General features: G+C 40.0%; 2 protein-coding genes across 4 annotated transcripts in view; both read right to left on the reverse strand.

The window, feature by feature from the left end:
- Positions 1–404: 404 nt before the first annotated feature.
- Positions 405–17,089, reverse strand: part of LOC309715511 (E3 SUMO-protein ligase ZBED1-like) — a 54,192-nt gene continuing 37,507 nt past the window's right edge. For 2 of the 3 annotated variants that reach the window (XM_082548694.1, XM_082548692.1), the window contains exons 2-4: positions 1,569–5,381; positions 1,140–1,392; positions 405–981 (exon numbers count right to left, since the gene is read on the reverse strand). In XM_082548694.1, coding sequence (XP_082404820.1) covers positions 565–981; positions 1,140–1,392; positions 1,569–2,413 — 1,515 coding nt within the window. In that variant the 5' untranslated portion in view covers positions 2,414–5,381 and the 3' untranslated portion in view covers positions 405–564. Of the gene's footprint in view, positions 982–1,139; positions 1,393–1,568; positions 5,382–6,661; positions 6,680–17,089 lie in introns of those variants that run through there. The other variant, XM_082548693.1, reaches the window with a different exon arrangement.
- Positions 9,389–14,324, reverse strand: LOC309715654 (uncharacterized protein). Its single transcript, XM_082548940.1, has 2 exons — positions 13,719–14,324; positions 9,389–11,413 (listed from the first exon to the last, which is right to left on the reverse strand). Exon 2 carries the CDS (start codon positions 11,119–11,121, stop codon positions 9,559–9,561), a length of 1,563 nt encoding a protein of 520 aa, XP_082405066.1. The 5' UTR covers positions 11,122–11,413; positions 13,719–14,324; the 3' UTR covers positions 9,389–9,558.

Here is a 17,089-nt window from a genome sequence, read left to right on the forward strand (position 1 = left end):
TGTAGAAACATCCTTTACAAAGATTCAATAAATCTGTCGTACAGATTTTTTTTTTCATACAATGGGGATATTTTTATTAGTGCTGTCAAGAGATTAAAAAAAAATAGAGATTAATTAATTATGATTTTTAATTAATTGATCTAATTAATCTCTTTTTTAATCTCACCTAAAAATAGCTGAGGAAAGCCCTCAACTTATTGTGGCAGACCAAAAGACTGATATAACAAAGAAAGTGACTTTATAAAGTCATTTATTGTTTAACAAACGTTAAACAGATGCAACCATTTACATACTGTTGTATTCTTTTGTAAAATAAGTGGAAAAATAAATACAAATAAAATCAAATAAATTAAGTGCTGCAAGTTAGCACATCAGAGTCCTCTTTTCTGAGCAATATAGCACTGAAATTCCTCTGCTTCAGATAATGAAAAATAAAACTGACATTGCAGTGCTGCAAGTTAGCACATCAAAGTATTCTTCCATCACAAAAAAAAGTGCTGAACATCAAGCAATCTATTCTAGTAGGCTACAAATGACACAGCAGCTATGCTGACCACATGTGTCTCATTTCTTCTTCCTCAGCCAGTCACTAAGACACACCAGCCTGGTAACATTTTCTGGAAGCAAGGCTGCCCTTTTCTTTTGCACTATGTGGCCTGCAAGGCTAAAGAGTCTCTCACAGGGTACAGAGGTAGCTGGGGAGGCCAGGTACTTTTGTGCTAGGACTGACAGCTTTTCATAGACTCCTGAGTGAGCATACCACCACTGCAGGGGACAGTCATCAATACTGATGCTGGGTTCTGCTCTGTAGCGCTGCAGCTCTCCAGACTCAATTCCATCTTCTGAGTCAGAGTCAGACCCCAGAAGGAGTTCGCTCCTCCTCTTCTTCTGAGCTGGTCCATCATCCTCTGTGGAGGGCTGGAGACTATCTGCTCTTCTGGGCTCTGCTGCCTGGAGCATATTCTCCAGAATGGTCCACACCTGAATGAATGAATGAATGAATGAATGTGATTAAAACTAAGTGCTTTTTTTTTTTATTTATTTAATCTTGTAAAGAACTTTGTGTTCCATATAATAAATAAAAGTTTGATTTGATAATGAATTGGACTCATTAGTCCAGCTTAACCTTATTGTCCTACCTGTTCCCTCTTTTCTCTTGGAAGACATTTCAAATCCTTAAACCGTAGATCCAATGCTGTGGCCACCTCGAACCATATCTCGTTGCCATTAGCTCGTCGTGCTGCCAGATCCTTCTGGAAGGCATTCTTGAACTTCACCACGTAGGCAGGATCATCATCAGTAATGTCCATGACACGGTACAGATGGCGAAAAGCAGGCAGCACTACAGAGCAAGAGACGTAGGCCTCACCACCCAGCAGCTCTGTCACATACCTGCAGAGGTGGAGAGGTTTGCTAAATAAACCTAGCTGGATTCATTTAAATCAAAGTGTAACTGATTTCCAATTTAATTGTCCTTAAAAGTTCCTTGTTATGTTCATTAATTTTGATTTTACACATGTAACAGTAGTTTATATAATTAAAATGGGAAGGTGTTTATTTGAACTTACTTGCATGGTTCAAGCAGGAGCTCCAGCCTCTGCAGTTTCGCCCACTCAGCTTCGGTTGGCAAGACCAACCTGTGGTTCTGTTGGTCCAACGTAGCCTGGACAGCCTCTCGGTTACATAGGAGGCGTGAGACCATTGCGAGAGTCGAGTTCCACCTGGTGGGTACATCCTGTATAAGTTGATCGCTCTTCTTTCCGAGTGCTACTTGTTGTTGGTTAAGTTCTGTGGTACTCGCAGGGCTTTGTTTAAAATGACCAACAATCTTGCGGCACTTTGCCAGTACACCGACAAAACCACTGCTATCGAGACATACCGTGATGGTCCTCTGGAGAATGTGAGCATTGCAGGCGATGTGCTCATATGGAAGTGCTCTCATAGCAGCCAGCATGTTTGCTGCGCTGTCTGTGCCAATGGTGGATATCTTGTTTTCAATACCCCAGTCATTTGCTACCTTGAGGAACTGTTCGGCGCATTTATCAGCAAAGTGCCTGGTTTCTGTTCTCATGACGGTCAGTGCAAATGAGTTGAGGTTCCACTCACTATCAATAAAGTGTCCAGTCACCCCAAAATAGCTGTGGTTGCCAGCTGAGGTCCAGTGATCTCCGGTTATAGCAACACAGTTGGGAGAATCCTCCGCCAAAATCTCAAGTTTGTTTTTCTTTTCGCCGTCGTTGCTGATTTTGGTCGTTACTGTAGTCCTGCACGGCGGCTTGTATGACGGGTCATTGGACGCAATTTGCAACACCTCTGTCAATCCTTCGTCCTCTACTATATTTATCGGCCTACAGTTCATCGCTATCCACTTGGCAATAACATTAGTCAGCCTGTCGGTCGCAGACTTGCTCATACGAGGGGTATTCTCTAGTTTTGTTTGGCGAAAAGCTTTGCTCTGGCTTGCTATATTGCTAACGTCTTCACTGCTAGCTGTTGCTGCACTCGCGGCTGGGTGCTTTGCGTTGAGGTGATAGGCCAAACTTGAGCTGCTTCGGTGGTAAGCAAACTCCTTCTTACACTCTAGGCAGACCACTTTACCTTTGTCAATGGTGCCGTCGGGGCGTTTATGTGACTCCACGTGACTCCACCCCCAACAAGTCAAGCACAAGGAGCCCAGCACATAAAAACGGATTTTATAACATAGCAACTCTCATACAAAATCAATGACGTCAAGAGATTAAAAATTAGATTAACGAGATTAAAAAACATAACGCGCTAAATAGCATTGTAATTAATTAATCGCAATTAACGCGATAATTTGACACCCCTAATTTAAAAGCCTTTAATTTTCTTAAAAATAGACAGTGCACCTTATGTATGGTTGTGCTTACTGATTTCAAACCAATTTTATGTGGTACACGGCACTCTGTCAAATCTGTCAAATGTTTTAGTATGACTTTGGTAAGCTACAAAGCAGCACCATTTGATGTATTGTCGGAGCATGGCTACCATAGTCAGCACCCTTATAGAGTAATTCGTACTGTGCTTCAACATAATATGGTGTGTGTGTATAAGGGCCTGGCAGCTGTTGAGAGCCATGCTTATGAAGCAGATTTCAAACTGATCAATCCACATTCATCAATCCATAAATCCTGAAAAGTGAGTGTATTGTTCTGTATTTTATGTCTTCAACTGAACAATTTTGAGAGTTATTGTAAATGAGTTGAATAAAGTTTGACTTATCTGTTTTGTTTGGCTTAATGTGCCTTAGAATTTAGTGCGCCTTACAGTCCGAAAAATACAGAACATATATATCATTACACACTGAAGAGTTGTACAGTACATTATTAGATTCAACTGAATGAAAATGTTTATCATATGGTGGTGGAACATTTCTAAGGACATTTTTGCATTCTATTAACACAATAAAAACAAACAGAGTCTGTAAACCAAGATGTGGTGCTACAGTAACTTACTATAAACATTATATGGTCAAGCTAAACCCACACAATGAAGTCAGAGCAGACAGTTTCAGACCACCTGCTTTAAACACTTCACATGCACTCAACTCACATGATCCTTAATGCCCAAAGGTCTCAAATTCCTGTTTCTGTGTGTACTTACCTGGTACAACAGTATATCATAATGTCTGGGGAGCCGTTAACATAAAAGTAAAAAATAATTTACTCAGTATGACTTTTGACAAAATGAAAAATTTGGAGACAGATGACTCCTATATATGGGCTCAAAATGTGGTCATAAATATTTTGTACTTGTAAAAAAGATTTGTATGTGTAAAAAAGATTTGTGTGTGCGTAAAAAAGATTTGTATGTGTAAAAAGAATTTGTGTGTGCGTAAAAAAGATTTGTATGTGTAAAAAAGATTTGTGTGTGCGTAAAAAAGATTTGTGTGTGGACTTAGAAAAAAACCCCTGCAAGTTACAAGTACGGATTTTGACCCTATTTTTCTTCCTTTCATCTGATTGGTCAATGTCATGTCAATCACAAATGTAACAATCCAATCAGAAAACAGAAGGGTTTGGCTGTCGGAGGGGCGATTTTTTGAACTGCAGGTCCTTGAAGGGTGATACAGTTTGAAGCTGGAGGATCGCTATATAAATATCCGATAGCAGCTAGGTCCCCTAACTTTCAGTAGCTGTTGAAAGGAAAAAGTTGTGGTATATCAGTGGTTAGAAATACCATTATTACTTTAGGATTAGTTTAACACAAAGTCAAGGCTGACCCAGGACCATTGCTGTGAGTCACAGTGCGCAGCATAAAAGTCCTTTCACATCGGACGCAGGATGTGCTGCTAATGCTAACTGCTAACTAAAAGCAAAGGATCCAGAATTTGTTATGCTGGCTGCTGGGCTCTGTGGGTTTTTGCAGCAGCTCTACCTGTACTAGATGCACCTGCTCCTTGTCTTTTCTATCTCTGACTTTATGTCCTCTACAAGAGTTTGGTTTTTTTGCTGGTTCTTCAAATGTTCAATAAAAACATGTATGCTAATTCATAACGAAGAAAGCTTTGTAATGAAGACTGTCATTTCCAAAACACTGCCCGCCCCCACCCCGCGTCCGCAGCGCTGTTGAAAAGGCTGTGGAAGTCCCTGTATTAAACACGTAGACCTGTGACACAAAAATCACCAAACTCGGACGACCACAGACTGTTTTCCTTCGTGGTGATGAAGGAAAACACTGGGTTGGCATGTAAAAGGGCATTTATTCCCTTCAAAGACCTGCAGTTCAGAAAAAGTGCCCCTCGACAGCCAAACCCATCTGTTCTCTGATTGGATTGTTACATTTGTGATTGACATGACATTGACCAATCAGATGAAAGGAAGAAAAATAGGGTCAAAATCAGATCAGCAGTCTAGAGAAAGGAAACAATTCATCAGATCACTGTTTGATGATTCAGACTGTTGAGCCTCTTCACACACAATCCAATTTACTGTGACATAAATTAACTAGTAAAATTCTCAATTTATTTAAGGCTTTATGAGCTTACTGTAGTCTAAAGAGGAGATAAATGAACTGCAGCGTCTCACATGGTTATAGCAAGTGTAATAAAAGCATTCATTACTACAGAAATACAAAGAATAGCCACCAATATTTGTTGGCACAAGTGCAGGATATGCCAAATATTTCCTAAACAGAAGCTTTGTGGCTCCAACATTTTCTACAACAGGTCAGTACTAGTAAAGTGTGAAAACCAAAACTTTTAAAAACTTTTTGCCCATCAGTAAATGGAAACATATCACAAAAAGTCAAACTACTGCATGTAAGTTGCCAAATGTGCTACGCAATGCCAGGTTCATACTGCTTCAGTTACAATCACTGTTTACTTACCAGCAAAGGCAAAACCAAAGATCTCTTTCATTCTGTGTAACAAAAGACAAAGCACAAAAACACAGAATGAGACAACTCAAATCAGCATCACAGTCAATACTGCATCACTCTGTGTAGTCCAAAAGATTCAGTATACTTCTTTGTTTACCACAGCAACAAACAACTCTCCTCTTTTTTCTACACCTTATTAAAGATTACTGTCTTCATTAAGGTAATATGTGGTTTCATCCATTTGTAATAAGCCACACACGTTTCTCAGTTATGTGATAGCTCTATTAGTTTGGTGCCATTAGATAACACAGTAGATTTAATAAGCAATGATTTGCTACACCTAGCACTGCACACTTTATCAAATTCTGACATCACAATTTCAAGGCATGAACAATCATAAATGAAAGCTTGGATGATATTTTTGTAGGCTTCAACATTTGAGTTGGTCTGCATTCAAATTCTGCTTCCTAAAAATATTATCACCTACACACAGTATCATTTAATATGCTGTTGTTTTAAATATCTACATATCATATTTTTAATATTAATGGTGAACTGCTGCATTTTATTTATTTGAAGGTGGACTTTTTTATATTTCGTTAATTTTTCACAAAGTGAGAAGTTAAACAGAGCTGCAGGTGTAGGTTTTCTTTAAAAAAAAAAAACAACCTGCACAAACAAGTGCTTGTTAAACAGTTCTTAAAATTTAACTAAAAAACTAAAATTAACTTATTAAAAAAAACTTCCTGTTAAGAGATGTTATTATTCTTATATTATGTGTTTTATCCTCACTCTCTCTCTCCCTTCTGTTAATTAACTCAAAGCACAAAAACACGTTTTGGGACACAGCTAATGGCGGTAAAATGGCTCCTTTGAAGTTGCCGACCCTGCTGCTTCAGCAGCTAATCAGTGGTTCTAAAATTACCTTACAACCTAAAGAATGAGGCCGTTTTAACTGACTGATTTGTGAAGAGGAGAACTAACTTCACTTTCCTAAGAGACTCAGAAACACTAACACACCGAATGAACCAAATACAACACAATAACTGTATTAAACAATCAAATGAACCACATTAATTTCACACTGGGCCTATAGCAGCTAGGCTAGGCGTTAGCGCTTAGGTTGTTAGGGCTAGCATACCAAACACTCCTTTTAAATACTAAAATTACAACGTTTCACTAAAAAAGTAGTCATTGTGTTACTTTAACATGACTTATACTTCAACTGCCTTTATAAGTCACTAACAACAACTGGGTAAATCACTCAAACAGCTTATAGACATTTCATTTCAGAGAAGAGAGACAGAGAAGCAGCGCTTACCGGCAGGGACGAGCAGAGAGTGGGCAGAGATTCAGGCGTCAGTCGGAGACATAAAAAAAGAGGCATTCACGGGTAGTGGGAAACTCCGCAATTACACAAAATTGAAAACGTGAAAAATATATGTAAATTTAAATATTATTATACTAGATTTTTTTGCAACAAAAAGCAACTAACAGAAATTTTATTCTATATATTTTAAGAAGCCCCACATCACCGGCCTGAATGACTACAGACCGGATGCTCTTCGTGGATTACTGCTCAGCTTTTAACACCATCCTTCCACACAAACTGGTGGCCAAGCTACAAGACCTGGGGCTTCCATACAGCACCTGCATGTGGATCAACAGCTTCCTCTCGGGCCGTAGACAGAGAGTCAGAGTTGGCCATCACACATCCTCAGCCCTGAGTCTCAGCACTGGCTCACCCCAGGGCTGTGTGCTCAGTCCACTGCTCTACTCTCTCTACACACACGACTGCACTCCTCGCCACCACAGCAACATCTTTGTGAAATTTGCAGATGACACCACAGTGGTGGGGCTCATTTCCAAGGGAGACGAGTCTACGTACAGAGACGAGGTGGAGCAGCTGACGTCATGGTGTAAGGCCAATAACCTCCTCCTCAACACTTCAAAAACCAAAGAACTCATAATAGATTTCAGAAGGAAAAAGGCAGAGATCCAACCACTATTCATAAATGGGGACTGTGTAGAAAGGGTGGCAAGCTTCCGCTTCCTGGGAGTCAATATAGAGGAGAACCTTTCCTGGAGTGTGAACACCTCCGAGCTGCTGAAAAAGGCCCAACAGAGACTGTACTTCCTGAGAATTCTCAGGAGGAATAACATCACACAGAAACTGCTGGTGTCCTTCTACAGAGCCACCATTGAGAGTGTTCTAACTTACTGCATATGTATTTGGTACACTAGCTGCACAGGGGCTCAGAGGAAAGCACTCCAAGGGATCATTAACACCGCCCAAAAGATCACTGGCTGCCCTCTCCCCACACTGGAAGTTCTACACAATGCCCACTGTTTTAAAAAGGCCCAAAACATCATAAAAGACACCTCACATCCTGGCCACTCCCTGTTCGAACTGTTGCCCTCAGGCAGACGGTACAGGGCAATCAGAGCAAGGACTAATAGACTCAAACACAGCTGTTATCCAACTGCAATAACACATCTGAATACTACAAAAAAATGTCCATCACGCCACTCTTGTGTTAATCTATGCACGGCCTGAAGCATGTGTGTGGGAATGTATGTGAATGTTTTACTGTTACATCTTATTAGTATTTTAAGTATTCTATCTATTTTATTTATTGAATTTTATTGTTTTATTTATATTTTGATATTGCTAGGGATGATGCAATGATCGGGGACCATTCTTCATTTCGTTGTTCTCGTGACAATGACAATAAAGTTTCTGATTCTGATTCTGAATAAATGTTTCAAACAGGATTCTTTGAATTTGAAATAATGGTTAAAAGACATAAATAAACACAAGGTCATTATGTTAAAATGTACTTTATTATGATAGATTTATTTAACTGACTGTAATAGCAGTAATAAGAACAGTCTTCTTCTGAACACCAACACCAAGGAGCTGGTGTTGGTGTTCATGAAGCTTCAGCTTCAAAGCTGAAGCTGTCTGCAAAAACTAGCTGAAAAAGCTGAGAAGTTGCAGAAATTGTAAAAACTTTGCAGAAGCAAAGGAACTTTGCTAAAATGGAATAACTTAGCAGAACTGCAATACCTTAGAGGAAACATAATACTTGGCAGAAATACAATAGCATAGCAGAACTTAGCAGAAATGTTGGGGGAAAACTCTGTAAAAAACCCAGGAGAAATAAAGACACAATGAGACAAAGTTACTTTCTTTATCAAACGTGTACACGGGTGAGCTGCTAAGAACAACTCACACCATGCACAGTGGCTTGGTAATTTTTATAGGAAAGACAGTGAGAACAGGATAAGAAAATACAAAACAAATAAAATAAACAACTCCATATGTGGCGCTAGTCTCGTCAGCAGAGAGCTGGGAGAAGGCTGTGAGAGATAAAACAATCTAAAACAATATGTCCCAAAACAGTATGTCTTTGCTGAGAAAGTCTAAAAAGATAATTCTAAACTAATCTAACCATAGGCAAAGGGCAGACAAAAGGCATCTTTGTACATTTAAAAGAAGGTAAAGAAACATAGAATCATTTTTCCTGTAACATTCCCCCCTGTTTAACTTATTTTAAATGTATACAACAATTGTCTATGAAAATTATTTATTAAGTATCTTAGGCAATTTTTAATTTCCAAAAATCTTCAAAATGTCAGCATAGCAGAAATGGCAGTCAGTTGGTCTAAAGAATAAAACAAAAGAAAATAATAAAAAGAAAAACATAATAAAACAAAAGAAAATAAAAAGAAAAAACATAGTAAATGAAAATCATAGTAAATGAAAGAACAAGTGGAAAAAACAAGAAAAAATAATAAAACTACAAAAAATAAAGGATAAAAACCTTATATTTTAAAACGAACAAAAAATAAAAGGATTAAAAGTAAAATGAAAACTTTATATTTAAAAATGATGAAAACCTAATATGTAAAATGAAAACTTCAAGAAATACAAGGATGAAAACCTTATATTTAAAATGATGCAAACCTTAAATTGAAAACTTTATATGTAAAATAATGAAAACTTCATGTTTAAAATGAAAACTTTATGTTTGAAACTGAAGACTTCAAAAAAATAAGAGTATGAAAACGTTATAAAAATGAAAAACTTCATGTTTAAAAGTCAAGACTTCAAAAAAAAATAAAAGCATGAAAACTTGCATAACCTACTAATGTTTTAATCAGTGCATGATCACTTGACAAGTCATTTTTAATCACCACGTCATTTATTAGCAGCTAGTACAAGTTCTCTTCTAATAGAATTGCAACGGGATGTTGTTCTTCTTGAGGCACGGCAACATAAGCAGTCATTGTAGTTGTTATCATCTTTGAAATCATTACTCTTAGGCATGGCAACACACACAACACTAATATGAGCAGTGCTATCATGATGAGACCTAGAAGAAAAAATGGCTTTGCTACAGCAGCCAGCCATGAACCGCTGAACAGCCAGTCAAGCCAGCCTTGTGCTGTAGCTGCTCCAGGTGTGTGGTCAGTGACATATTTTTGCAGAGCGGTCAAATTCTGCAAAGCTTCATAAATGTCTCCTCCAGTTTCGTATCCATCAGGGATAAAAGTGCAACATGTTTCCCCGATCAGCTTGCAAACTCCTCCTTGTGATGCTGTTAGCAGGTCTAGTGTCAGTCTGTTCTGCAGCACCATCGTTCTGATGGCCTGCTGTTCTCCTGCTAAGGCAGTTCCCAGGGTCTTAGTCAAGTTGATGTGTCGTAGCAGAGCATATCGGTTGATCTCCACGTGATCCCGCACCTCGGCAACTCCAATGCCGGGGATCAAGCTCTGTAAGAATTTCACTCCTCCTCCCCAGATGCGAAACTCTCCCGGCACTCCAGTGTCCACTGTAATGCCGAAAGAATTGGGGGAGGCGATGTCCACTTCGCGTCTCTGCCGGCTGCTTGGGTGATGTGCAACACTTTGCATGAAGAAAACGTGATCTGATAATTCCACCAGGGCGCACAGACCTCCCCAACCTTCAGGGAGTGACAGATAAGCCTTGTTGCCACATAAGAAGTACCAGTCAGCCAAAACTCTGGTTCCTCTGCTGCTGGGTGCCGTCCGTGCACATCCTGTCTGGTACTGAGTCTTTGTTTGTAGTGGCATTCGGTAGCTGTAGTCGGAGCGACAGTTTAGGCCCATCAGCGTCGTGTTACTGGCACAGGTGGCGTTGATTGAACAGGCCATACACTTCCTCTCGTTCCTTGGTGGGCAGAAAGTGTATATGGACTTACATAGGTGAGTAGGCAGCTCCCCCACTGCCCGCGATCCATTGTTCATCACACATACTGGCAGTTGTGATGCGTTCAGTTTGTTCAGTAGAATTACATCAGGCAGTGGGTCTGAGACTTGGGGCCAGGTAAGTAGGTAGGTCTGTCCGGAACAGTTCACATTTGTGAGTGATGATGACCTCCAGGTTGCTTTTGCTGGGATGCTGTAGTTGGCTTTGGACCAAAGAGTACCGTAGCCTGGATGTGTTGCCAGGCCCAACAGACACCAACTGCGATCTTCAGGTATGCTGTACGGCCACAGGCCAGACGTCTGTGAGGATAGGGGCATATGGGTACATGCATAGCAGTCAGTTTTGTTATTCAAGTGAGCTGTAGTGTTCATAAACTGCCACCAGAAGTTAGTGGCGTATCCATGGGGAAACTTGGTGTACTTTCCTTTGTCATACAGTGTCTGCCTTTTCTCCATGTAGCGTGACTTGTTGTCCCTCACGGAAGCAAAGGTGAGGAGCCCGGCCATGGTCAGGGCCGCTGCAGTTGATAAGAGCCACCACGTCATGACGACGGAACACACCCTCCTGTCGCGAGTAGACCCCCCGGCCAGGAAAGCTGACCCCTCCACCGGGCGAGATCACAACAAGCGGGCAAGCCTGCCGTCAGCTGTGTTTAGATGGCTTCACTGACTCGCCTGCAGTGACTCTGATGAATCCAGGATGGTCGTTCCGCAATTTTGCAAGCGGTCGGTGTAGTGAGGAGGACTTGGTATGGCCCCTCCCACCTGGGTGTGCTCCAGTTTTTCCTTTGGAGCACCTTGATCAGAACCCAGTCACCGGGCTTTAGTCTGCAAGACACTGGAGAAACATCATCAGGTTGTTGATTATGTACAACGATCTCTTTGTTTTCTAACAGCTTAGACATCCATTCTGCTAATGTGTTTTCTCTGATTGCTTTGTCTATTGGTTGACTGGTAATAGGCAGTGGAAACGGCCTGCCATGAATGATTTCAAATGGAGTTAGTTTATGGGAGCCTTGTGTTAAGCGCATCCACATTTTCACTAAACCCAAACATTCAGGCCACGGCCTTCCTGTTTCTGCCATGCATTTCCTGAGCCTTTGTTTTATAGTGCCGTTAGTTCTCTCTACAAGGCCTGCGCTCTGAGGGTGATAAGCACAGTGGTGTTTTATGCTGAAACCGAGTGCTTCAGAGACCTTAGTGATGACATCATTTACAAAATGAGTGCCGTTGTCTGACCGTATCAAAGCTGGGATGCCATATGTGGGTATGAAGTGATTGCACAGGCACTTTGCTACTGAAATTGCATCTGCCTTTTTCACTGGATAGATTTCCGGCCACTTTGAGAACACGTCTATAACCACTAGGGCGTATTTTGACCCTTGACATTCGCTTAGTTCAATAAAATCCATATGAATTGTGTGAAAAGGATGAGGCGGAGTTGGAAAACGGCCTCTTTGTGGTCGCAGGTTACCCTGAGTATTATATTTTTGACACGTCATGCATGTTCTGACAAATTGTTTTGCTGAGGTTTCAAAATTTACAGTGTAGAATTTACAGTGTAGAAATGAGAGTTGACAATACTGGTCAGTCCCCCCGTTGACAAATGCGTACAGCCATGAGTCACTAATGCCGCCATTTTGTGGAGGAATTTTGGCAACACTGGCTTGCCATAACACATCATTAAGTCGTTTGTCAGAACTGCACCGTGTTTTAGCCATTTTGCCTGCTCTGCTGTGCTTGCTGCTTTTTGTTCATTTTTCAACACATCCAGTGGAATCTGATGTGTGTTTACTGCCATCAATGTGATGTTTGCCTGTTGTGCCGCCTATTTTGCTGCTCTGTCAGCAAAATTGTTGCCTGTAGTAATGAAAGAGTCAGTAGGCGTTGTAAGAGGTTGGCATGCTGGTTTGCCAGTTGGTGTAATCATTCCTCTGGTTTTCCAGATTTTTTGCAAAATGATGCACAGCAGAGAAAACATACTGGCTGTCTATATAAATGGTTATTTGTTTATCTTTGTGTATTTCACATGCGCAACAATCTCGTGTGAAGTGACCTTCCTCTCCACGGTTCTAGCAGGCGTTGTCTCTATGTTATCTGCTGTTTCTGCGTGGCTGTCTGCGGCCTTGGTGTTTGTGACTTTGCTCGCCTCTCTGTTCCTGATAGCCACCTGCGAATTAGTGTTTTAGTCTGTTGTCAACAGTCAGCCTTATTTTTAAGTTACAGAATGCTTCTCCCTTTTTTTTGTTTTTTGTTTTTTTTTTTGTTTGGGAGAATAGATGCAACTCTACATTTTCACTTAATAAGGGATTATTAAGTTCTTCCTGATATGGGTGGTGCTGCAGATGCGGCTGCAGGAGTGAGTGATGGTTTACTAAAAGGATTGTGGGAACTGCACAGTGTCTCGTCTTCTGGTTTGACTAAACTGGCAGTTGAGTTCTGTTCTTCTGACTGTTTATATTTTGTTTTCTTAAATCTCTCAGTTTACAGACACTGTTTTTGTCCGGCGTCTGGGCTTTTCTTTTCTCACCACTGCTCGTCAGCAGGAGTGAGTTTTAATTTCACTTGTGTGATTACCCATCTTATTTATGTATTTACTTATTTTTGTTTAAGTAATATATACACAATACAGCTGCTATCACCTTCGCTGGTATTAGAGACGAGAGTGGTTGCTCACACGCCCTTCTACTTTCGGACTATTTCCAAAAGCGGTGTGAACTTTACGAGACGGAACTCGACCGTTCTCTCAACTCACCAGCACGTCAGTGAATAGCAGTAAAAGAAAAACACAGTAGGAGCAGCTCAGTCTCTTATTGGACCGTGAAAATTCAGCTTGCTCCATTAATTAAAACAATACACACACACACACATTCACAGCTTCGACGCGCGCGACCGGAACCCTTATAATAAGGGGAGCTCCCAGAGCTACTTACTCCCTAGACCCAGTCTAGACCCAGCTGGGGGAGCTACCCAGAGCTCCAAAGCTACCAGTCGACGAGCTTCCAAAGCTTCCAGTCGACGAGCTACGCTACCAGTCGACGAGCTCCCAGAGCTACCAGTCGACGAGCTACTTCCGCTATTTTAAATTCCCTGAATTCAAAATGCGCTTTTACGCAAGATTGTGTCAGTGTGTCTGTATCTACCTGGTCGGTGTCGCCGGGTCTGGTCCACCTCGATCGGGTCCCACCACCGTGGGTCGCTTTCTAAGACGTTGGCCAAGACCCGAATTTAACGCTCTTGGTCTTTTTCCACACACCTGGTGTGTGGGCTGTCGACAGGCGAACAACGTGGACTGGTCACGGAGATGGGACACGATGGAGGTGATCCGGCTGTCGAAGGACCAAGAAATGTTGGGGGAAAACTCTGTAAAAAACCCAGGAGAAATAAAGACACAATGAGACAAAGTTACTTTCTTTATCAAACGTGTACACGGGTGAGCTGCTAAGAACAACTCACACCATGCACAGTGGCTTGGTAATTTTTATAGGAAAGACAGTGAGAACAGGATAAGAAAATACAAAACAAATAAAATAAACAACTCCATATGTGGCGCTAGTCTCGTCAGCAGAGAGCTGGGAGAAGGCTGTGAGAGATAAAACAATCTAAAACAATATGTCCCAAAACAGTATGTCTTTGCTGAGAAAGTCTAAAAAGATAATTCTAAACTAATCTAACCATAGGCAGAGGGCAGACAAAAGGCATCTTTGTACATTTAAAAGAAGGTAAAGAAACATAGAATCATTTTTCCTGTAACAAGAAATATTGTAACTTACCAGAAACACGATAACCTCTCAAAAATACAAGAATTTAGGAGAAATAGTATAAGATAATAGAAATAATATATTTAGCCAAAAATACTTAAACATTACGGAAACACGATGATTTAGAAAAATAGTACAACATAGCAGAAATACTGTGATTTACCAGAGACACTGTGATGAACTATGAATATTGTAATTTTAAATCAATACTATGTTTTAGCACAAATAGTATAATTTGACAGAAATACTATCATTGGGCAGAAATACTATGTTTCAGCACAAATACTCTGGTTTAGCACAAATATTATAACATAGCAGAAATACAATTATATAGCAGAAATACTGTATTTAGCACAAGTACCAAAAAGTAGCAGAAATACTATGATTTAGCAGTAATACTATGATTGAGCAGAAGTAGTAAGATGTAGTAAAAGTACTTTGATTTAACAGAAATACAATTATGGAGGAGTAATACTTTAAAATGGGAGAAATATTGATACACACAAACATACACAGAGCGTAAAGGGAAGAGTATTTGTGCCATGGAGTGTTAACAAGAATGTGAGGTCCATATTAGAAAAGCTGGTAAAATCATAAAAGTTTGCAGAATTGTAATGAATGATCAATATGAATTACTGGTCTGTGATAGTGTATTAATTTGTAGGGAAAAAAACATGTTGACGAAGGGGGAATCGAACCCACGACCTCTGGCTTGCAGACTGCGCCACTGGGAAAGAGAGCGGGCGACTTGAAAAACAGGGTGATGAGCAGTCAGAATTAGATCGCGGTGAGAGGCGAAAAACGCTGTTTTTTGGAATTACAAAATGTTGTGTAACTCAAAAATTAGGTGGGCTAGAAGCATAATTCTTCTACTGGCTGAATGAGCGGACTTTGGTGTACTTTGACCACGATTTTCATTGATCTTTGTACATCCGTCGCTGAGATATGACAAGGGAAGGAACGGCAGACCTCAGATATGATTGGCATGCTGGGAAGCCGTGCAGGCCCTGATATGTGCATTTGAATGTCTGAGTCCTCACAGAGGATTGGCTGCCTGGGGACCAGGAAGAAATATATAGAAATAGTATGATTAAGCATAAATACTACATTTAGCAGAAATACTATATTAAGCACAAATCCTATAAAAAGCAGAAATAGTATATTAAGAACAAATCCAATAAAAAGCAAAAATACTATATTAAGCAATATAAATATCCTATAAAAATCCTATAAAAGGCAAAAATACTGTACTATGATTTGGTAGACAAACTATAATTAATAAGAAATACTATATTTGGTAGAAATACTAAATTAACACAAATCTTATAAAATAGGAGAAATAGTATGATTTAGCACAATAGTAATAACTTAAAACAGAAAAATTGGAAAAGCAAAATGGACAGCTGAAAAAATGCCGAACATGCTAAGGGTCCCTAAAATATACTTGTTAAATGAAAAAAATAGGCAAAAAAACATATAACAGCCACACAATCACAAATATGGACACATATGCAAACACACATGCACAGAGAGACACACACACAAGATCCAATTCAGTCAACCAGTCTAAATATATTGAATTTAAATCTTACAATGAGATCATCCCATTAAAAGGCTTTCTCTCTCTCTCTCTCTCTGTTACACACACACACACACACACACACACACACGGGGAGAGAGAAGCAAGTTTCTAGCTCAGTCAAGCAGCCTGGGAGCTGCTGAATTTGAATCCACCAATCAGAGAGCCTGTGCACTTTTTCCCGCCAAAACAGGTGCACGCAGCACAGAGAGACACAGGATTTTTGCAGTCTATTTCTCATAATGACGACTCCCCTCAAACAAATGACCATAATTTCCTAACCGTAGGGGCTAGAATGGTCATTCTTACACCAGAAGAGATGGGGGAATCTTCAAGTGTTGACAATTTATCATTAAAATATGAATTATTAAAGATATTTGACTTCTAATGCACCACAACTGAGTAGAGCAAAGCAAAAACTGCCTTGACTTGCCCTCAAACAACACTCTCTAACTCTAAATCTATTTGGAGTATCAATATCATTCTTTCACCATAAGAGACAGCAGGCTTTGGTGAACAATCATGGAAATTTTCAGGTCTCTGTGGAAATACATTAAAAAGATATGACGAGAGAAAAAAGTGGTTCATTTCCAGAGTTTGAAATCTGAAGAAATCTGAGCGAAGGACGAATTTCCTACCCTCAAACAAGTCTAACTCATTTCAGAACGGTAATAGGTGAGAAAATAATTCTTGAATTGTGAGCGTCAGGAGTGTCTGAAGATATACTGGGACAAGCCTTATGTCTTAACTTTACTTCGTTAAGGAGATATGACGATTCGAATATGCCTCTCATTACAGAAATCAAGCGGTGATTTTGAACAAGCTCTCCATTGACTTTCTATGGAGAATTTTCCGACTTTGTGTTGGTCTGAGGAGATTTGCCAAAATTCTATAAATCACACAACAATGATAGTGACATTTTCAGAAAGCCAGCAAAAATACCTACGTTTTGATGTATAATTTGTGGAAGTTGAGTGAAAATTGAGCAAGTAGCAAGAAGTTGTTCAGACATGAAGAGAAGACTGCAAAACCTTCAGTGGCACACTGGAAGCCAAGTGCATAGCAACCATAACAACGCATGTATTTTGTGAAAAATCACAATTTTGCAACTGAAAACTTTAAGAGGCATAAAAGTAAAACGGTAAAAGATTTGAAAAAGCTGATTTATACCTGA

This window comes from Aulonocara stuartgranti, assembly GCF_965226115.1.
Source record: "Aulonocara stuartgranti genome assembly, chromosome: 10".
NCBI classification, from domain to species: domain Eukaryota; kingdom Metazoa; phylum Chordata; class Actinopteri; order Cichliformes; family Cichlidae; genus Aulonocara; species Aulonocara stuartgranti.